The following is a 22,671-nucleotide window of genomic DNA, read 5'->3' on the forward strand; positions in this document are numbered from 1 at the left end:
AAAACAGTTTTTTTTGCCACTGGTTTATGGTAAGTACTGCAGACATGTTTTGGAGAGTCAATGGTAAGTAAAAGATCTAAAAATTCTAAAACGTCTGTGCTAATATGGTGTGTAAAATTTAGATTTAAAATGTTAGTATTCATTTCCTGAATAAAATTTTACAACAGATCTCTGGTCCCTTTCCAAATAGAATATATCATCTATGTAGCACCTCCATAGGTGTTACGCCGAGCGCTCCGGGTCCCCGCTCCTCCCCGGAGCGCTCGCTACACTCTCCCCGCTGCGATTCCGCTTCCAGCCGGGATGCGATTCGCGATGCGGGTAGCGCCCGCTCGCGATGCGCACCCCGGCTCCCGTACCTGACTCGCTCTCCCTCGCTCCTGTCCCGGCGCGCGCGGCCCCGCTCCCTAGGGCGCGCGCGCGCCGGGTCTTTGCGATTTAAAGGGCCACTGCGCCGCTGATTGGCGCAGTGATTCCAATTAGTGTCTTCACCTGTGCACTTCCCTATATCACCTCACTTCCCCTGCACTTCCTTGCCGGATCTTGTTGCCATCGTGCCAGTGAAAGCGTTCCTTGTGTGTTCCTAGCCTGTGTTCCAGACCTCCTGCCGTTGCCCCTGACTACGATCCTTGCTGCCTGCCCCGACCTTCTGCTACGTCCGACCTTGCTTCTGTCTACTCCCTTGTACCGCGCCTATCTTCAGCAGCCAGAGAGGTGAGCCGTTGCTAGTGGATACGACCTGGTCACTACCGCCGCAGCAAGACCATCCCGCTTTGCGGCGGGCTCTGGTGAAAACCAGTAGTGTCTTAGAACCGGTCCACTAGCACGGTCCTCGCCATCCCTCTCTGGCACAGAGGATCCACCTCCTGCCAGCCGGCATCGTGACAGTAGATCCGGCCATGGATCCCGCTGAAGTTCCTCTGCCAGTGGTCGCTGACCTTACCACGGTGGTCGCCCAGCAGTCACAACAGATAGCGCAACAAGGCCAACAGCTGTCTCAACTGACCGTTATGCTACAGCAGTTACTACCACAGCTTCAGCAGTCATCTCCTCCGCCAGCTCCTGCACCTCCTCCGCAGCGAGTGGCCGCTCCTGGTCTACGCCTATCCTTGCCGGATAAATTTGATGGGGACTCTAAGTTTTGCCGTGGCTTTCTTTCCCAATGTTCCCTGCATCTGGAGATGATGTCGGACCTGTTTCCCACTGAAAGGTCTAAGGTGGCTTTCGTAGTCAGCCTTCTGTCTGGAAAAGCTCTGTCATGGCCCACACCGCTCTGGGACCGCAATGACCCCGTCACTGCCTCTGTACACTCCTTCTTCTCGGAAATCCGAAGTGTCTTTGAGGAACCTGCCCGAGCCTCTTCTGCTGAGACTGCCCTGTTGAACCTGGTCCAGGGTAATTCTTCCGTTGGCGAGTATGCCGTACAATTCCGTACTCTTGCTTCAGAATTATCCTGGAATAATGAGGCCCTCTGCGCGACCTTTAAAAAAGGCCTATCCAGCAACATTAAAGATGTTCTGGCCGCACGAGAAATTCCTGCTAATCTACATGAACTCATTCACCTAGCCACTCGCATTGACATGCGTTTTTCCGAAAGGCGTCAGGAGCTCCGCCAAGATATGGACTCTGTTCACACGAGGCGTTTCTTCTCCTCGGCTCCTCTCTCCTCTGGTCCCCTGCAATCCATTCCTGTGCCTTCCGCCGTGGAGGCTATGCAGGTCGACCGGTCTCGCCTGACACCTCAAGAGAGGACACGACGCCGCATGGAGAACCTCTGCCTGTACTGTGCTAGTACCGAACACTTCCTGAGGGATTGTCCTATCCGTCCTCCCCGCCTGGAAAGACGTACGCTGACTCCGCACAAAGGTGAGACAGTCCTTGATGTCTACTCTGCTTCTCCACGTCTTACTGTGCCTGTGCGGATGTCTGCCTCTGCCTTCTCCTTCTCTACCGTGGCCTTCTTGGACTCTGGATCTGCAGGAAATTTTATTTTGGCCTCTCTCGTCAACAGGTTCAACATCCCAGTGACCAGTCTCGCCAGACCCCTTTACATCAATTGTGTAAACAATGAAAGATTGGACTGTACTATACGTTTCCGCACGGAGCCCCTTCTAATGAGCATCGGATCTCATCACGAGAGGATTGAACTTTTGGTCCTTCCCAATTGCACCTCGGAAATTCTTCTTGGACTTCCCTGGCTTCAACTTCATTCCCCAACCCTGGATTGGTCCACTGGGGAGATCAAGAGTTGGGGGCCCTCTTGTTCCAAGGACTGTCTAAAACCGGTTCCCAGTAACCCTTGCCGTGACTCTGTGGTTCCTCCAGTAACCGGTCTCCCTAAGGCCTATATGGACTTCGCGGATGTTTTCTGCAAGAAACAAGCTGAGACTCTACCTCCTCACAGGCCTTATGATTGTCCTATCGACCTCCTCCCGGGCACTACTCCACCCCGGGGCAGAATTTATCCTCTCTCTGCCCCAGAGACTCTTGCCATGTCTGAATACGTCCAGGAAAATTTAAAAAAGGGCTTTATCCGTAAATCCTCCTCTCCTGCCGGAGCCGGATTTTTCTTTGTGTCCAAAAAAGATGGCTCCCTACGTCCTTGCATTGACTACCGCGGTCTTAATAAAATCACGGTTAAGAACCGCTACCCCCTACCCCTCATCTCTGAACTCTTTGATCGCCTCCAAGGTGCCCACATCTTTACTAAACTGGACTTAAGAGGTGCCTATAACCTCATCCGCATCAGAGAGGGGGATGAGTGGAAAACGGCATTTAACACCAGAGATGGACACTTTGAGTATCTGGTCATGCCCTTTGGCCTGTGCAACGCCCCTGCTGTCTTCCAAGACTTTGTTAATGAAATTTTTCGTGATCTGTTATACTCCTGTGTTGTTGTATATCTGGACGATATCCTAATTTTTTCTGCCAATCTAGAAGAACACCGCCAGCATGTCCGTATGGTTCTTCAGAGACTTCGTGACAATCAACTCTATGCCAAAATTGAGAAATGTCTGTTTGAATGCCAATCTCTTCCTTTTCTAGGATATTTGGTCTCTGGCCAGGGACTACAAATGGATCCAGACAAACTCTCTGCCGTCTTAGATTGGCCACGCCCCTCCGGACTCCGTGCTATCCAACGCTTTTTGGGGTTCGCCAATTATTACAGGCAATTTATTCCGCATTTTTCTACCGTTGTGGCTCCTATCGTGGCTTTAACCAAAAAAAATGCCGATCCCAAGTCTTGGCCTCCTCAAGCGGAAGACGCCTTTAAACAACTCAAGTCTGCCTTTTCTTCGGCTCCCGTGCTCTCCAGACCTGACCCTTCCAAACCCTTCCTATTGGAGGTTGATGCCTCCTCAGTGGGAGCTGGAGCTGTTCTTCTACAAAAAAATTCTTCCGGGCATGCTGTCACTTGTGGTTTTTTTTCTAGGACCTTCTCTCCGGCGGAGAGGAACTACTCCATCGGGGATCGAGAGCTTCTAGCCATTAAATTAGCACTTGAGGAATGGAGGCATCTGCTGGAGGGATCAAGATTTCCAGTTATTATTTACACCGACCACAAGAACCTCTCCTACCTCCAGTCTGCCCAACGGCTGAATCCTCGCCAGGCCCGGTGGTCTCTGTTCTTTGCCCGATTTAATTTTGAGATTCACTTTCGTCCTGCCGATAAGAACATTAGGGCCGATGCTCTCTCTCGTTCCTCTGATGCCTCAGAAGTTGAACTCTCTCCGCAACACATCATTCCACCTGACTGCCTGATCTCCACTTCTCCAGCCTCCATCAGGCAAACTCCTCCAGGAAAGACCTTTGTTTCTCCACGCCAACGCCTCGGAATCCTCAAATGGGGTCACTCCTCCCATCTCGCAGGTCATGTGGGCATCAAGAAATCTGTGCAACTCATCTCCCGCTTCTATTGGTGGCCGACTCTGGAGACGGATGTTGTGGACTTTGTGCGAGCCTGCACTATCTGTGCCCGGGATAAGACTCCTCGCCAGAAGCCCGCTGGTTTTCTTCATCCCCTGCCTGTCCCCGAACAGCCTTGGTCTCTGATTGGTATGGATTTTATTACTGATTTACCCCCTTCCCGTGGCAACACTGTTATTTGGGTGGTCGTTGATCGATTCTCCAAAATGGCACATTTCATCCCTCTTCCTGGTCTTCCTTCAGCGCCTCAGTTGGCTAAACAATTTTTTGTACACATTTTTCGTCTTCACGGGTTGCCTACGCAGATCGTCTCGGATAGAGGCGTCCAATTCGTGTCTAAATTCTGGAGGGCTCTCTGTAAACAACTCAAGATTAAATTAAATTTTTCTTCTGCATATCATCCCCAGTCCAATGGACAAGTAGAAAGAATTAACCAGGTCTTGGGTGATTATTTGCGACATTTTGTTTCCTCCCGCCAGGATGACTGGGCAGATCTCCTTCCATGGGCCGAATTCTCGTATAACTTCAGAGTCTCTGAATCTTCCTCCAAATCCCCATTTTTCGTGGTGTACGGCCGTCACCCTCTTCCCCCCCTCCCTACCCCCTTGCCCTCTGGTCTGCCCGCTGTGGATGAAATTTCTCGTGACCTTTCCATCATATGGAGACCCAAAATTCTCTCTTACAGGCTTCATCACGCATGAAGAAGTTCGCGGATAAGAAAAGAAGAGCTCCTCCCGTTTTTTCCCCTGGAGACAAGGTATGGCTCTCCGCTAAATATGTCCGCTTCCGTGTCCCTAGCTACAAGTTGGGACCACGCTATCTTGGTCCTTTCAAAATTTTGTGTCAAATTAATCCTGTCTCTTACAAACTTCTTCTTCCTCCTTCTCTTCGTATCCCTAATGCCTTTCACGTTTCTCTTCTTAAACCACTCATCCTCAACCGTTTTTCTCCCAAATCTGTTCCTCCCACTCCTGTTTCCGGCTCCTCGGACATCTTCTCTGTCAAAGAGATCTTAGCTTCTAAAAAGGTCAGAGGGAAAACTTTTTTTTTAGTGGACTGGGAGGGTTGTGGTCCTGAAGAGAGATCCTGGGAACCTGAGGACAACATCCTAGACAAAAATCTGCTCCTCAGGTTCTCAGGCTCTAAGAAGAGGGGGAGACCCAAGGGGGGGGGTACTGTTACGCCGAGCGCTCCGGGTCCCCGCTCCTCCCCGGAGCGCTCGCTACACTCTCCCCGCTGCGATTCCGCTTCCAGCCGGGATGCGATTCGCGATGCGGGTAGCGCCCGCTCGCGATGCGCACCCCGGCTCCCGTACCTGACTCGCTCTCCCTCGCTCCTGTCCCGGCGCGCGCGGCCCCGCTCCCTAGGGCGTGCGCGCGCCGGGTCTTTGCGATTTAAAGGGCCACTGCGCCGCTGATTGGCGCAGTGATTCCAATTAGTGTCTTCACCTGTGCACTTCCCTATATCACCTCACTTCCCCTGCACTTCCTTGCCGGATCTTGTTGCCATCGTGCCAGTGAAAGCGTTCCTTGTGTGTTCCTAGCCTGTGTTCCAGACCTCCTGCCGTTGCCCCTGACTACGATCCTTGCTGCCTGCCCCGACCTTCTGCTACGTCCGACCATGCTTCTGTCTACTCCCTTGTACCGCGCCTATCTTCAGCAGCCAGAGAGGTGAGCCGTTGCTAGTGGATACGACCTGGTCACTACCGCCGCAGCAAGACCATCCCGCTTTGCGGCGGGCTCTGGTGAAAACCAGTAGTGTCTTAGAACCGGTCCACTAGCACGGTCCTCGCCATCCCTCTCTGGCACAGAGGATCCACCTCCTGCCAGCCGGCATCGTGACAATAGGACGAGATCTGCGCAAATCCTGGGAGTGATAAATTGATCCTCCCAGGCTGAAATGAACAAATTTGCGCAGCTTGGTGCGGTGCCAGTTAACTGTAAATAAAAATAATTTTCAAAATAAAAATTATTATGGGTTAAAATGAAATGGATGGCTTGTAAGATAAAAATCAGTTTGTTCTGGCAAGATATCTCCTTTTGTTAAAAAGTGTCTGACAGCATTTAAGCCATCTTCGTGTTTAACATTTTCAAGAATTTGTATCACTTGGGTGGTATCTTTAAAGGGGTATTCCAGGCAAAACATTTTTTTATATATATCAACTGGCTCCGGAAAGTTAAACAGATTTGTAAATTACTTATATTAAAAAAATCTTAATCCTTCCAATAGTTATTAGCTTCTGAAGTTTTCTGTCTAACTGCTCAATGATGATGTCATGTCCCGGGAGCTGTGCATGATGGGAGAATATCCCCATAGGAACTCCACAGCTCCCGGGACGTGAGTCATCAGAGAGCAGTTAGACAGAAAACAACAACTCAACTTCAGAAGCTAATAACTATTGGAAGGATTAAGATTTTTTAATAGAAGTAATTTACAAATCTGTTTAACTTTCCGGAGCCAGTTGATATATAAAAAAAAGTTTTGGCCTGGAATACCCCTTTAAGTTAAAAAGTTGTAGTCTGTACAAATGGTTGAAGAAAGCAGTCAATCAGTTGTGAAAGATTAGATGTCAGTGAATTAATGCCCAAGACTATCAGAACCCATCAGGACTCTTCTTTGTGGCCATTCAGAGTGTGAGAAGATGTTGGAGGTGGAGATTTCATCATACGTATGTCAAGAGCTGAATCCAGAAAAATCTTCGAATTCAACTCATTCATACCCAGAGGGTTTCAATGCCGAACTCAAAATTTTTGGTTTCCTTTAGTACCTCTTGTGGTTTAGCTCTTCCCCATGGCCCGTCATGGTCCATGTGGTTGATCCCACCCCAGACTATCATCACTTCTTGGGTTGCACATTTTTATTCAGTCTTATTCGGATAATTTTATCATTTTTTTCATATATTAGCTATATTTAAGAGTTAGTCCTATTGATCTGTATTGTCATATTTTTATCCCCAACATTAGTATATTTGATTCATTGTCGTTACCATTAGTTTTATTCTCAATGAGCATTGTATCTCTTTATGTCATTCTTATTTTATTTATTTTTATTTTATTTTTATTTATTTTATTTCACTTTGCCATCTCTTTATCTTCCTGCTCTTTTCTATCCTAATAGATCCAGTATGATTAACTCTATATTCACATAATTCATTGTACTCCATATCATGTTTTTATCCATATTTACTATCCATCCTTCCCCCATTTTGTATTACATCACCATATTGAGGGTATATAAAGCACATCATTTCACCTGGATACACCTCTATACTGCTACTGAAGAAAAGGCCTGAGGCCTTGAAACACGTCTAGCTACTATACCACTACAGCCCAACAAGTATACATATGATTTACCAACTATTAACCTCTTCAGCACTTGCAACAGCTGGAAGTCCCCTATTTGGGGACCACTGCAGCACGCACGCTATTAGTGCTTCATTCATACGAGGATGCTGGCATCCACCTCCGTGCCTCCAGGTATCTATCACTGTCTCTCTTACAAGATCTCCAGTCACATACATCATCCCCTGCCAGGTCGGACGCAGTCCGTGCCAGATGAAGACTGACAAGAGACAAGGAGACTCTGCGATCCTTACCTAAGCAGAAGGGCATCATTCAAGTCCCTTCTTGTGCCAGACGCAGCTGTGCCAGCCCGCTCTGCGATCCCCAGGATTATTCTCTTTGGTCGTTGAATGGTGCCGTTCACCAAACCTTTTTCAAACTCTTCCAAAAACTTTGCCTTCAGGAGAATTACTGCTCCTACTATACCATCAACGATTTTGTCCTACAAACGGAACTTTACACCTATTTCATTATACAACCAATACATTTTTCTGTATATTACAGACAATTATATGGATTGCTAACATAACTGTTACGCCGAGCGCTCCGGGTCCCCGCTCCTCCCCGGAGCGCTCGCTTCACTCTCCCCGCTGCAGCGCTCCGGTCACATCCTCTGACCCGGGGCGCTGCGATTCCGCTGCCAGCCGGGATGCGATTCGCGATGCGGGTAGCGCCCGCTCGCGATGCGCACCCCGGCTCCCGTACCTGACTCGCTCTCCGTCTGTCCTGTCCCGGCGCGCGCGGCCCCGCTCCCTAGGGCGCGCGCGCGCCGGGTCTCTGCGATTTAAAGGGCCACTGCGCCGCTGATTGGCGCAGTGGTTCCAATTAGTGTGTTCACCTGTGCACTTCCCTATATCACCTCACTTCCCCTGCACTCCCTTGCCGGATCTTGTTGCCATTGTGCCAGTGAAAGCGTTCCTTGTGTGTTCCTAGCCTGTGTTCCAGACCTTCTGCCGTTGCCCCTGACTACGATCCTTGCTGCCTGCCCCGACCTTCTGCTACGTCCGACCTTGCTTCTGCCTACTCCCTTGTACCGCGCCTATCTTCAGCAGCCAGAGAGGTGAGCCGTTGCTAGTGGATACGACCTGGTCACTACCGCCGCAGCAAGACCATCCCGCTTTGCGGCGGGCTCTGGTGAAAACCAGTAGTGGCTTAGAACCGGTCCACTAGCACGGTCCACGCCAATCCCTCTCTGGCCCAGAGGATCCACTACCTGCCAGCCGGCATCGTGACAATAACCAGTTGCTGCTAACAACATATATTTTGATTCCATAAGCTACAGTGAATTTTATTACGCTATTCAGTTGGTGTATTTACATGTTCTTTTAGCATAATTTTATTATAATTCTACATATATTAGCCTCTTCATCTGACGCAAGGGCCATGCTAAGGTGATAGTAGGTAAAAAATTTTATGCACAATAAATAGTCATTTTATGTATCACATTGTCCTTTCTAATCGCTGGAACTAATTTCTTCTTAATTTCCTCTCTATGTACCTTTGAGGACTGGTATACATATAATTTATATAGCCTGTATATAAGTTATATACTATTCTACATTTATCCTTGGCCTATTGTGGGTGTATGCAACACCAGTAACCTTGGTACATATCTTATCCTAAGTGAGCTACACGAATCCTTTTTTCTATACATCTACAATGCAAACCCCTTTTTTCCCACACATACCATCCTACACATTCCACACCTCCTACATAATATCTACATAGACAACTTACCTCTTGACCAGTACACTCCACAGCAAGTCCTTGAGAAATCAGTCTACCTATACCTGCTCTAATTGTGACCACCAGACTCAATTTCTCATACAGATTGAGCACACCTTAATTATCCACTATACAGAATAAAAAAAAAATGCTTATTCATTTTAGCAAAAACAGCACAACTCCTGTCCACAAGTTGTGTCTGGTATTGTAGCTTGGCTCCATTGAAGTGAATGGGGCTGAGCTGCACTACTATACAAGACTTATGGACAGGAGTGGCGTTGTATTGGCAAAAAAGAAGAAGCGGTTTTCTAATCCTGAAAACTCCTTAAATCCTTCCTGGCTGACTGGACAGGAGTCATACAATGTATAGGGTATAGCCATGGGCCCAGCTTTGGAGCAGGAGTGCACCACATCTGGTCAGAAGATGAATTAGCATAGGATACTGGAATTACAAGGATGTGGGAAATAGCCACCAAGCATAGTACTGATACTCAGGCAGTAAAGGACTGAAACCACTGAGTTTATATAACCTCCATTTGGACACAATGTTAGAGAGCGCTCATTACAACGTGAGGACCTAAAACACAATTAGCTCTCAACTGGATTTTAAGAAAATAAAAAAGAGAGGAATTGTTCTGCAGTAATATTACTCTGCTTCTCACATATTGGAGCTACACATGAAAACAAACTTTCTTTTACTTGCTATCCTGGGAAAATGTATTGTTGTGAACAATAAAGTATAGTTTTTGAATTTCAATGACGCCAGTCTGTCAAGAACATCTTGAACTTTTGACTTTGGATTTATTGCTTCCTCTCTTGTGGCAATGTTCTCTTGTGTTTGATGATGGACAAGGGTCATAGAGAATGCTAGATTCAGCCTTTATGATGTATTCTTTTTTGTAGCCTTCAGCATCTACCTTGATGAGTAATCAGTCTGAGCCTGCAGAACTTATAGAAGACCTATAAATATAATCCTAGCCCGCACACCAACGCCAAGGTTTCTCAGATGGCACGGGACCTAACGCTAACCTACCTGTGCGTAATAAGCAAAAACCAGGGGCCAGTGGGCAATTACAGCAGCACTAGGTCGACATGTAGCCTGCTCCCAGTTCCCTCCAGCGTGACTAAGCACACATACAATGGGAGGGGGGAGAGAGGCTACAAGCCCCACCCATGTTGGCTGATATAGGTGCATGGCCTCACAGGTGCAACCCTTATGCTGCCTGGAAAATGTTCAAGGCGCATTAACATATGGAGTTTACACACCTCCACGTATAAATTTACAAACAACAACAAAAAACGTGGTCTCAAATGGCTGGAGGTGCTCAACCCCAAATGCAGTTGTGCATATATACTGGGGGAGCAGATCCTGCCCTTGTAGTCCGTAGAACCTGGGTAAGTAGTTATGTGATGGGTCCCTGTGGCGGCTTCCTGTCCTACCACCATTCAGTAACACTTTTCTCGCTATCTGTGTATAAGGAGAGATGCGTCACTCAAAGCCAGAGGGGCGGGGAGCAGCTGCCAGGACCCTCCCTAATGACTAGTAATCTGGCTGCATTTTTAAACTGATTGTTCTAAGAGGCCTGTGAGTATCAGAGCAAATTATAGTGTCAGGATTGTGCTTCCTGGACCAGTTTTGGTATTTATGTGCTTGCTTACATTATTTCCACCTTCTTCTAAGATTTTCTTCTAAGATCACATTATCGAGTTTAAAAATAGTTCAAAATATCATGTGCCAATGCAAGTAATGCCATTGGAGCAACAGAACTGATGATTGGCTTAAAGAGGACCTAGTGCCAACCCCAAAAACTGATGTTTTACTGTAATTAAATAGCTTATGGTGCCTTGATCACACACTCTTTTACAGTTTCTTGACATGCCCTTCCATTACTGAGATATGTAGGTTTTAAGTTAATTAAGGAAAAGTGGGAGTGAATATCATGTGACGGGATTATACAGTCAGGGGTTGGAATATCTTACACTGAGGGGCATGTATGCCTAATAAATGTAATTTTTGAGGGTTGGTCACAAGGCCTCTTTAACAGGCTAAATTATTCTGAAGGACCATTCTTATTTATATAGTATATGTGCACAATAATTTCTCTAATCCTTTTTAGTTTACAGGTTTTGAGACCAGTCAGTGAAAGTCACAAAGAATGATTTTTGTAGATTGCAAATTCCTCAAAATTCTACTAATTATTTTTTAAGTCATCTGAAAGATTTTTAGGTATAACATTAGTCCAAATTCAAATTGTATTATTTTAACAAAGTGTGCTAACAGACTGTTTTAGCATTGGACTTGGTTTCTTGAGCCCACCAGAAGGAATAATTCCTTAGCATTTTTTTTGTGTTTTTTTATGTTTTAATATTTTTTGTTGCACACATAGAACATCTAAACACCAAACACTAATTTATTTATGAATTAATCTATTAGACAAGTTGCAATTAAGTGCTCTAAATGGGTTCCTGTGATTTACTGGACCTTTAAAGGGGTACTCCAATGGAAAAACATTTTTTTTTCTTATCAACTGGTGCCAGAAAGTTAAACAGATTTGTAAATTACTTCTATTAACAAATCTTAACCCTTCCAGTACTTATCAGCTGCTGTATACTACAGAGAAAGTTGAGTTGTTCTTTTCTGTCTGACCACAGTGCTCTCTGCTGACACCTCTGTCCATGTCAGGAACTGTCCGGAGCAGGATAGGTTTGCTATGGGGATTTGCTCCTACTCTAGAAAGTTCCTGACATGGACAGAGGTGTCAGCAGAGAGCACTGTGGTCAGACAGAAAAGAACTATACAACTTCCTCTAGATCATACAGCAGCTACAAGAAGTACAAGAAGGGTTAAGATTTTTTAATAGAAGTAATTTACAAATTGTATGACTTTCTGGCCCCAGTTGATTTTTGAATTTTTTTCCCCACTGGAATACCCCTTTAAATCCCTTTAGTATCATGAGACCCTGTGATCTGCTGATGTCGTTTTTTTATACCATATATTAGAAAATATAAAATGACATGCATTATAAAAACAAACAAAAAACTAAAAGACTTTTGTGGCTTTTTTTTTTTTTTTTTTTTTGTTTACCTGTCCGTTGGTATATAACAAAACAAACCTTTACTTCCACTATAAAAAAAAAAAAAAAAAACTTTTGTGTCTTTTTTTTTTTTTTTTAGTTTACCCGTCCTGTAGTATATAACAAAACAAACCTTTTACTTACCTTGTCTTGTTCCGGGCCACGCAACAATCCTCTTTCAAAGCCGTAATGGGACTGCACCCGGACCCAGTGCTGCTCAGTGAATCATTGGCCAAGACGGGACATTACTGCTGCCAGTGATTCACTGAGCAACAGTGTCATACACTGGATTTGGGAGCTTCCTGGGCCCGACATGTCAGATTGCTGCTCAAGAAGAGGATCGCTGTGAAACCCAAAGCAGTACAGCGGAGGCTTCACTGGAGCGCAGAAGGTTATATACTACAGAATTGTCATACTTTTAGAAAAAAAAAACGCTGGATAACCCTTTAATGCACCAAAGTAGTTAACTGATGACTATGTTTGGTCTATTGTCTGAATGTATACATTAATTTTGCGGGACTAAAAATATGATTTGATGTGCTTTTGAGTCCTACAAAACTAACATACATTGGAAAAGATAGTATATAAAAAAGAAGGTTTCTGCAGCACTCTTGGTAAAAAAATGGAGGCTCTTAGCGCACATTTTTATCAAAATTGTGTCCCCATCCACCACGCGGAGGTGGCCTCCCTTCAGATGGGACGCTAACACTCTCATTTCATTCTCCCCTGCTGGGCATATGGCCTCTGACTGGGTGACATGCTGGATCCACTATAAATTTAAAAAAGAAAACTCCCATGAACAGGTAGGGGTGCACAACTAAAGAGGGTGCCACTCCCCCTAACTTGCACAGCAAAAGAATAATAATAGAGAAATAGCCAGCACAACAACTTTAACCTCATTAACCTTTATTGACCCATCAGGAGTGCGCATCTTTTCTTATTATCCTGCAATATTTTTATTCCTGAATATTTTGGAATAAAATTTAGATCTGGTTGTTATCATTCCCCTTTTCATAGTGTTTGTTTTTCACAGTTGGGCATTGTGAGCAATGATTGAAAAGTTTCAGACTGAGTAACTGGTAATACCCACTTATACATTTTATACATTTCTAGGGGGAATGCCAGAACAACAGCCTAATAAAAGGATTCTCTAGGATTCTCTAGGACTGTCATTTGTATGAAAAATGCAGGTATTGACTAAATATAGGCAGTTCAGGAGAGGCCTTGGATCCTATGTAGGGATATTATTTGTCCCCCCCCCCCCCCCCCCCCCAGAACATTTACATAAACAGTACATCTAAAATAATAGTGAATTCATTTTTGTGTGTTTTAAAAGCCTATTAAACACTGCAGTGCCTAACTTGTACAGTCTGGTTACAGGCAATAGAGATACATGAAAGGTTGAGTCAGCATGCAGAACTAATGGAAGCTAAGTGCAGTAGTGCAAAGCGCGAGAGAGATGTTCTGGAATTACAGATCGCATCACTTTATTCTGGACTCCATCAAGCAAAACTTACATCGAAGGATTTGGAGAAGAAATGTGTCAAGCTCCAGTCTCAAGTGGTGGCCAATAGAAATGTTAGTATTACCTGATTTATTATAATTTAAAGTGATGCTTATGATATAATTATATACATGTAGTTTACTCATTTCCTTAGCTTAACCTAGAACCCTGCAGTGGAGAGCTAGTGGAAGTAACAAAAACTGACCCATATCAGGTGCAAAAAAAAACCCCCATTTAGATCAGCCATGAACTTGTTTATTGAGTCAGTCATCACAACATGACTGTCCGCAGCGGCGTCCCCCCTGAACAGCAAAACAGCACTGTAAGCTACATCCGCAGCAGATGCTATGCAGCTCTTAGAAGCTACGTGTCATCAGCTGCAGACGGGACCACTTGATACAAAAGCCTAGCAGAGTAAGGAAGGTTTGCATAAGCAATATTTTATTACGAAGTCTCGTCACAATCCAAAAAAAAAAAGGTTTTTACCAGATAAGTCTTTTACAGTGTAATCACATGTACAGTTTCCTGCTCATATTTGATGTGCAGGATTTGAAGCTGCAGATTTGAAGCTCTGTTCAGTCATTTAGTTTAGATTGAAATCTACAGGATAAAATCTGCAGCTTCAAATCCTTTGTATCAAATACGCGCAGGATATTAATACTCACCCTCTGCTTTCTATCACTAAGCCGGTTGCTAACCCATTTACATATATCCTCCCCTAGTCCCAGCATCCTCATTTTGTGTACTAACCTTTTGTGTGGCATGGTATGAAACGCCTTAAAAAAGTCCAGATATACAACATCCACAGCTTCACCCCGGTCCAATCTATAACTGACCTCCTCAAGAAGCTAATCAGATTAGCCTGACAAGTCCAATCCCTCATAAACTGTGCTGATGCTGTGATATGAAGTACTCCAGAATAGCATCTGAAATATTTTACCCATAATAGATGTTAAACTTATAGACCAGGGGTGGCAAAACTTGCTCAACATAACAGCCACATTTTATAGGCTTGAAATGTTTCCCTGCATGAAGTAGCAGCTCCCATGTAGTAGCAGAAGCCTCCTAGTTTTAGTAGCAGCCCCCATGTAGTAGCAGAAGCCTCCTAGTTTTAGTAACAGCCCCTTATAGTAGCAGCAGCCCCTTGAGTGGCAACAGCTGCACTCCTGTAGTAGCAGCAGCTGCCCCTCTAGTAGCAGCAGACCCCCTGTATTAGTAACAGCCCCTCTGTGGTGGTAGCAGCAGCAGCCTCCCTTGTAGTAGTAGCAGTTCCCCTGTAATAGCAGCAGCCCCCCGTAGTAGTTGAAGAAGCTCCCCTTTAGTAACAGCAACCCCCCTGTAGTAATAGCAGCATCCCCCTTTAGTTGCAGCAGCACTCCTGTAGTAGCAGCCTACCCTGTAATAGTAGCAGCAGTCCTCCCTCTAGTAGGAGTAGTAGAAATAGTCCCCACCAAAGTTACCCAGCTTCTGCTACATCTCAAATTCGGTGGGCAGGAAGAGGGATGGTGTTGTTAACTGACATCACTGTCTGGCATCTTCAAACAGACGTGCCTGTGCACAGCACGTCTGCTCTCAGCAGACCCTGCTCTCTTTAGGTAGCAGAGCAAAGGGCTACTGCATATAAGTAGCGCCATCCTGTCGGAATGGGGGCTGGAAGTGAGCCACAAGCTGGACGTTAAAAAGTATTATGTTGTTATCACTGTTTCTAGATGTCCCCTTAACTGCATATTAGTTACTCTGTCAGGTCTGTTGGTAAATAATAGGTTCAGCAAGGCACTCGCTCTAGTTGGGTCCTGCACCATTTGGGACAGATAATTATCTCTAGCGATAGACAAAAATCTGTTTCCTTTATGAGATCTACAGGTCTCAGTTTTTCAATTTATATCAGGAAAGTCCCTCATAATAGCCACCTCATTGTGATTTGCTGCCTTATCTATTTGCCTTATTAAGCCCCCTCATTGTGATTTTCTGTCTTATCTATTTGCCTTATTAAGCCACCTCATTGTGATTTGCTGCCTTATCTGTTTGCCTCAATAAAAGTTTATCTGCTGTTTCTATTATATTTGGTTGCTTATCGCAAACCTCCATCAGCATTCTATTTTTGTGTCGATATATCTCCAACCATAAGGACTACACATTCCCCTCACATATTTCTTCTCACAGTGTGACCTTTAAACAGGACTTTACATAAAGGTTAATCTAACCCCACCCCCATTTGGATTTTTACAATTACAATTAACTATAACCCTATAAGTTAACTGCCAAGTCATAGCTATTGTTCAACCATATCTGCGTTATTTCCAATATGTCAGAATTATCCTCCGACATTATCAACTTCAGTTTATCAACTTCTAGCATTAGTCAGCATGCAATTTAGTTTTCTTTTTCTATTGAGCCTATTCCAAATAAATACCTTTAACCCCTCCCTCTGCTCCATCACACTTACATTTAGAAGTCCCAGTTCTCTATCTCATCTATCTTGTTCTCTACATATATGACAACCCCCCCCCCCCCAGTCCCTAGTTATACTTATAACTTATATAATACTTAAACACTACTTACATTTTTCACTGACACAATAATTCAAGTGGCATTTTTGTGTGTGGTAGAAACTTCACATCTACTGTACTGAGCACATTGATTTGCAATAAGAAGGGTATTTATGGTGACACATGGTGATGTATTTTCAGATGGTTTCCTTTTATGAAATGCTATGATTTCCAGTAGTCAAATCCTCTGCTGATCTGTCCCACCTCTTAGTATATAGGGGTGAGACAAGACATCCTTGAGACAAATCAAATAATAGGTTAGTTCCAACTTAGTTTTAGGATTTATACAATTAGAGTCAATATTAATAATTTGTTAATCACCCTGTAACTAGCAAGTCATGAAATCAACATATTAAGTTGTAGGGGTATTTCAATTTACTTGACAAACTGCAACCTCTTAAAGGAGGTTTTTCCTTTTGCCCATATGCACACTCATCATCACTAGTCATGCAGTGCAATTTGTTTTATTCCAGCACAGTTGCATCCATGCGTTTATACTAGGGTCAGGTGGCCAGCATTCTGACCACCAGATGTTATAAAATTACATGGCTTTATGTGTCTTAGGAATTGGTCTGTACTAAGTCAGTTGACTTCCTGTGAACTACATGATGACATCATCACCTATCAGGTCCCTCCTAGAGGCTGGGAAGCCCTGTGATCTCCCCTGCAGCACCCAATGTCATCTTGTTCACGGAGAAAGCTTCGCTCTGTGCCTAATGACTGGTGATGCAGAGGATAATGATGTCACGGCCCCGCACCCTCATGACGTCACACTCCGCCCCCTCAATGCAAGTCTATGGGAGGGGGTGGGGTGGCCACCAATCCCCTCCAATAGACTAGAATTGAGGGAGCGTGATTTCACGAGGGGGCGGGGCCATGACATCACGATCCTCCAGCCCCTGCATCACCAGTCGTCAGGCACGGAGCAAAGCTTTAAATTGGGGATAAGATGTCTAGGGGCGGAGTGAATATCAGGTGATGGGTGGCATTATACAGTCAGGGTGTGTGAATGTTGTACATTGAGTAGTGTGTACGCCTAATAAACCCCCCACCCCCTGACTGTATAATCAGAAACATGCAGAACACGCAGAAGAGCAATGCTGCACTTGTGCTTTAAATATGGGAAAAGCAGGAAGGGATTTGAATTACTGCTTACATATCTGAAGAGGAACCTCACTAGTTAAAGAATCCTGTGATTTTGGCAGTCCAAACCCTATTTTCCTGCTGGATGACCTCCTGACACTGCAAGCAATGTATTTATGGCGCGGGCTCCTGACTCAAACCCGCGCCATACTGGCCGACCCCCAGCTGATTCCTGTAGCTGGGGGCCAGCATTAATAGCTGACATGCGGCGATCACTGTGGCCGGCTATTAACTCTTTAAATCGCCGCTTTCAAGTTGACAGCAGTGTCTAAAGGGACATTTAAACCATCTCTGGTGGTCCGGGGGGGGGGGGGGGGGGTGATCCACTGGGGGTGATCCACTGCCTGGCTGAACCAAGCTTCTTCAATCAGGCGCTAAGCACACAGATCAATGTGGTTCTATGGAATCACATTGATCTGTATGAGGAATCTACTGATTCCTCCTAAAAGTCCCCCAAGGGGACTAAAAGTGTAAAAAAATAAAGTTTAATAAAAAGTTTAAAAAAAACACCCATTAACCCCTTCCATATTAAAAGTTTGAATAACCCCCCTTTTCCCAAATTCCATATAAAAAATAGGTAAACATAAAAATAAACATATGTGGTATCGCTGCGTGCGTAAATGTCTGAACTATAAAAAAAATATGTTAATTAAACCACACGGTCAATGGCGTACAAGTAACAAAAATTCCAAAGTCCAAAATTGCGTATTTATGGTCACTTTGCATATCCTAAAAAAAAATATATAAAGCGATCAAAAAGTCCCATCAAAACAATAATGATACCGATAAAAACTTCAGATCATGGTGCAAAAAATGAGCCCTTATACTGCCCCTTATATGTAAAAATAAAAAAAGTTATAGGGGTCAGAAAATGACAATTTTACACATACTAATTTTGGTGCATGTAGTTATAATTTTTTACATTTTTTTTAAAGCCGTAAATGTTTACCCTCATATGGGTCTGTATGTGCAAAATTGAAAGCATTATGACTTTTAGAAGGTGATGAGGAAAAAAAACGAAAGTGCAAAAACGGAAAAACCCTGCGTTCTTAAGGGGTTAAAAGGAACCAGTCACAGTGAACATGTTGTCCTATCTGCAGCATAATAAGAAGCAGGAGGAACTGAGTAAAATGATATATAGTTCTATGAGAAACTATTTGGTATACTGTAACTTGTAGCTTATTTTTTTAAATTCCTTTCCTGTATATCACCAAACATTCTGTAATAAGGCAGTCACACATTTATGGTTATAGTTGGGTTTCAGTGTACATTATATCATCTTTGTAAAGACCAATGTAAATGACATGTCTGTATTATCACTTTACACAGATCAATGAGAGTCTTCATCTTGAGGTGTCAGCATTGAAGCAGCACAATTACACCCTGGAAAATGCTGTCAAAGGATCTGAGAATGTAAACAAATCACTGCATGTACAGGCGGAAGCCCTACAAAAAGAAAAACAGATTTTAGTGTCTCAAAAGGAGCTGCTGTTCGAAATCATGAAGAAAAAAGGAAACCGGAGATATCATTCTGAGAAGTCAAATAGAAGGTTACCTAGATTTTATGCAATTTTCAGTTGAATTATTTGCACACAGGAGTTTTTAACCATCTGGGCAGCAGGTTAACTCTGCCGCTGCCGCTGCCTTCCTGATGGCTGTATACACAGCACTCAATGAAAGCTATGTATCAAGCTCTCAGCAGGAAGCAATAATGCTTCTTGCTTTCTGGCAAGCGATCATGTGATTGCCGATGCTGGGTACCTGCAATCATCTATTGGGTTCCCTCTGTGAAAAAAATAAAAATATTAATTTAAAAAGGCCCAAACAATGCCCCCTCCTCCTATATGGAACCCCTATATAAAATTACTGTATACTGTAACCGAAAGGTGACACAATTTATAATGGTATTTTAGGGCACAATTATTAAGAAAAAAAATTGTACAGACATTTATATTCATTTTGTTTTTTACTGAAATAAAAAATTACATTAAAACTAAGCCCAAAGTATCACAGAAAAAACACTGCAAAAATTATTTCAGTACCCAAACAGTAAATTTTTTTTATAAACTATAGCTATAAAATTGCCATTTACTAAACAATAAGAAAATGGCCAGGAAGGGAGACAACAAGTCCAGTCTGGAAGGGGTTAAGCAGGGTTTCCAGGTGTGTTAGTGCTCAAAATAGATGCAGCAAACCTGCTTTAATTATGCAAACACTGCCTATTTTTAAATAGGAGGGTTTAAAGTAGGGATAGACCGATATTGATTTTTTAGAGCCGATAACCTGTGAACTTTCAGGCCAATAGCTGATAACTTATACCGATATTCCGTGCATTTTAATTCCCCCCCCCCCAAATATGCTTGGTAAAATGAGGGTGCATGTGTGTGTGCGGGTATACCCTGATAAACTGTTTCTGGCGCTTTAAATCAATGAACTGCAGCAGCTTTTATGGAGCCAGAGACCGCCGCCGCCGCCCGCTTCTCTCCCCCTGCCTGTCCTGGGGTCCTGAGTCCAACCACCGCCGCTGCCCGATTGCCTCCCCCTGTCTGGTTTTATAATTACCTGTTCCCGGGGTCCACGCTACTTCTGGCCCGGCGGCGGCCTGAGCTGTCACTGTGCGCCGGGCCACTGACGATGACATTGCGTTGAGGACATCACTCGTCATTGTGCAGCGCACAGCAACAGCGCAGGACGCCGCAGGAGCCACAATTAGCACGGACCCCGGGAACAGGTAATTATAAAACCGGGGATGGGGGAGGCAATGGGGCAGCGGCGGTCTCTGACCAGAGGATAGGTGAGGGAGGCAATTGGGCAGCGGCGGTGTTTGGACTCAGGACCCCTGGACAGGCAGGGGGAGAGAAGCGGGCGGCGGTCTCTGGCCCCGCAAAAGCCGCTGAAGTTCATTGATTTAAAGCGCCCGCATTATCGGCATTATCTGCAAGGTAATTGCCGATACCGATAACTTAGAAAATCGTGAATATCGGCCGATAATATCGGCCAAACCGATAATCAGTCGATCCCTAGTTTAAAGGAAGCAGTGAGGGTTTCTTTCCCCATATATTGCTATTGCACTACCAGCATTCCTCAAGCATCATCTGTTTCAGTCCAGCTAGACAGTTCCATACATTTCATTATTGCAGTTGGGTTGTGCGATCACCAGTCTGACCATCAGAAACGCACATGCACTAATGTGTAGACAGGTCAGTCTCTCCTATGTTACAGACTTCCAGGAAACTACAGGATTACATCATTACCTACCAGATGCTTCCTGGTAGCTCAGACTTCTCAGACCCCTATCAGTTCCACGTTCCTTCTTCATATCTGTGTCCCTTCCATTAACTTAAATAGGTAAACACAAGGCATACACAGGAATGTCCATTCTATTTAATAAGTTGATAAACTAAATGAAAAAAAATTATTATCCTGGACTTTGTTTTTAATGATGGTAATTTTAATAATGGTGGTCTAGAAGTCTGGCAGTAATTACTATCACTGGTGATCTTAGGTAGTTAAAAGGATTGTCCAGTAAAAAGGACAGTATTCCCTATCCACAGTATAGGGCATAAGTATCTAATCTTGGGAGGAGGTCTGAATAGAGTGCGTGCCATCTACAGAAGGTGTTCTCTCCGAGAGCCAATGTGGTAAAGTGTACTGCGAGTCCGTAGTAAGTCGCAAGCAAATGCACAGTTTACTACCGACTCTGCCGTTAACCTACGCATGAGCATCGTTTTTTATTGAAAGCCGAGGTACGTGCTCTCAAATCACAATCAAGTGCAAGTAAAAAGTGCAAGTGTTCACACAAAAAACCGTGCACGAGGATGCGGTCTATCGCAAGCCCTTCTCCGAAAGGAGAGAGGCCCCCCAACAAACCAAACCCTTAAGGAACCAGTAAAACCGGTTTGGCATCCTGCCGAAACAGGATGCCACACGCATGAGCATAGTTTGCTACCGTAGTCAGCAGTCCGCACTAAACTGCGAGCGTATGTGCAGTTTACTACGGACTTTGCTAGCATAATGAGCATAGCAGAGGAAGTTAGAGAGACTCACAGTGAAATGTAAGCTGGAGACTTGCAGTAAAATGTAGGCTATTACGTTAGCAAAGTTCGCAGTTCACTGCTGACAATGCTGGCAAACTACACTCATGATGCTGCTTACACTAGTCCTATGCTAATCTGCAGAGTCCATAGTAAACTGTGCATGTGCTCATGCTTTACTACGGACTCTCAGTAAACTTTACCGCACCGGAGTCCTGTTCTGGAGATCGCAGGGGGTCCCAGCAGTTGGAAATAAACTAAAAACTAAAGTGACAAACACGAGGAAATTGTAAGTCATTTCTATTACTTATCTAAATGCTCAAGGACTAGTTGATGATTACTGTAAGTCTGTACCAGTTTCCATTATCCAGATAAAAGAAAGAAGGGTGAAGAATTGCAAAACATATTGGCCCTCATTTACCTAGCTAAAACTGACTAGTTTTTGTCGGGTTATCTTGATGCATAGTGTCTGTGCCAGTCTGCGCAAGTGTGGGACAGTGTGTGCCAGAAAAATCCGACAAACCCGACATTACATTGTGAAAAGCTGAAAAAGGGGCGTGGGCTGTCGCAAAGGGGCGTGGTTGACTCTGGAAGTGGCGTGTGACCTATTTACCATCGAATTCAAAGAAAATCCTGTGAATAAATGGCTGGAAAATGTTCCCGACCTGTAAATCTCTCCATAGTAAATAAAGAGGAATCCTGCAAGTTGGAAACAACATTTCACCCTAGTAAAAACCAGACACTCTTAGTAAATGAGGGCCAATATATCAGAAACTTGCATGACCTTTCAGTAAAAAAAAGTTTTTACTTAAAACCAGAAAACCTTTTAATCATAATGCTATGGCTTGTTCTGCAGTCAATGGACACAGATTATATCTTATAGAACCTCTGAAGTAATCCAGACCAAATCCAAGAATGAAAGAAACTACATTAGCTCTGCAGGTGGAATCTCATCTGCTGAATTATCACAAGCATCCAGCTTGAGGCATTCCAAGAGGAGGAGAAGAAGAAGAAAAAAGGTGTATTGACTTATTTGCATTTAAGCAATTTATTAAAAAAATACAATATCAAAATCTTTAAAAAATCTTGCCGTTGCAATGTTACTAAGACATCTGTCTGTCTGATGGTCACTAAAAAATGTAGGGAAACCTTAGTGAACACCGTGGGAAATAAATTGTAGGGAATTAAAACCCACAAAGAAACCTACACTCCACTCTTAGTAAATAAGGGCCACTATGCCATTTATTTAGCACAATTTTGTAATAAATTTTTTTATGAATGCTACATTACATAAATACTGGTGAGCTATGTTAATGACAAAGTGCACCAACATTGTCTATTTAATATCTGCTACATTTATAACACACATATTTA

General features: G+C 44.1%; 1 protein-coding gene across 1 annotated transcript in view; it reads left to right on the top strand.

Annotated features, from left to right (window-relative positions):
• LOC130357410 (uncharacterized) overlaps positions 1-22,325 on the top strand; it is an 88,136-nt gene extending 65,811 nt beyond the window's left edge. Inside the window, exons 6-8 of the mRNA XM_056560123.1 lie at positions 13,448-13,645; positions 18,593-18,813; positions 22,181-22,325. Coding sequence (XP_056416098.1) covers positions 13,448-13,645; positions 18,593-18,813; positions 22,181-22,325 — 564 coding nt within the window. The remainder of the gene's footprint in view (positions 1-13,447; positions 13,646-18,592; positions 18,814-22,180) is intronic.
• Positions 22,326-22,671: the final 346 nt, after the last annotated feature.

Source organism: Hyla sarda, chromosome 1 (assembly GCF_029499605.1).
Source record: "Hyla sarda isolate aHylSar1 chromosome 1, aHylSar1.hap1, whole genome shotgun sequence".
NCBI classification, from domain to species: domain Eukaryota; kingdom Metazoa; phylum Chordata; class Amphibia; order Anura; family Hylidae; genus Hyla; species Hyla sarda.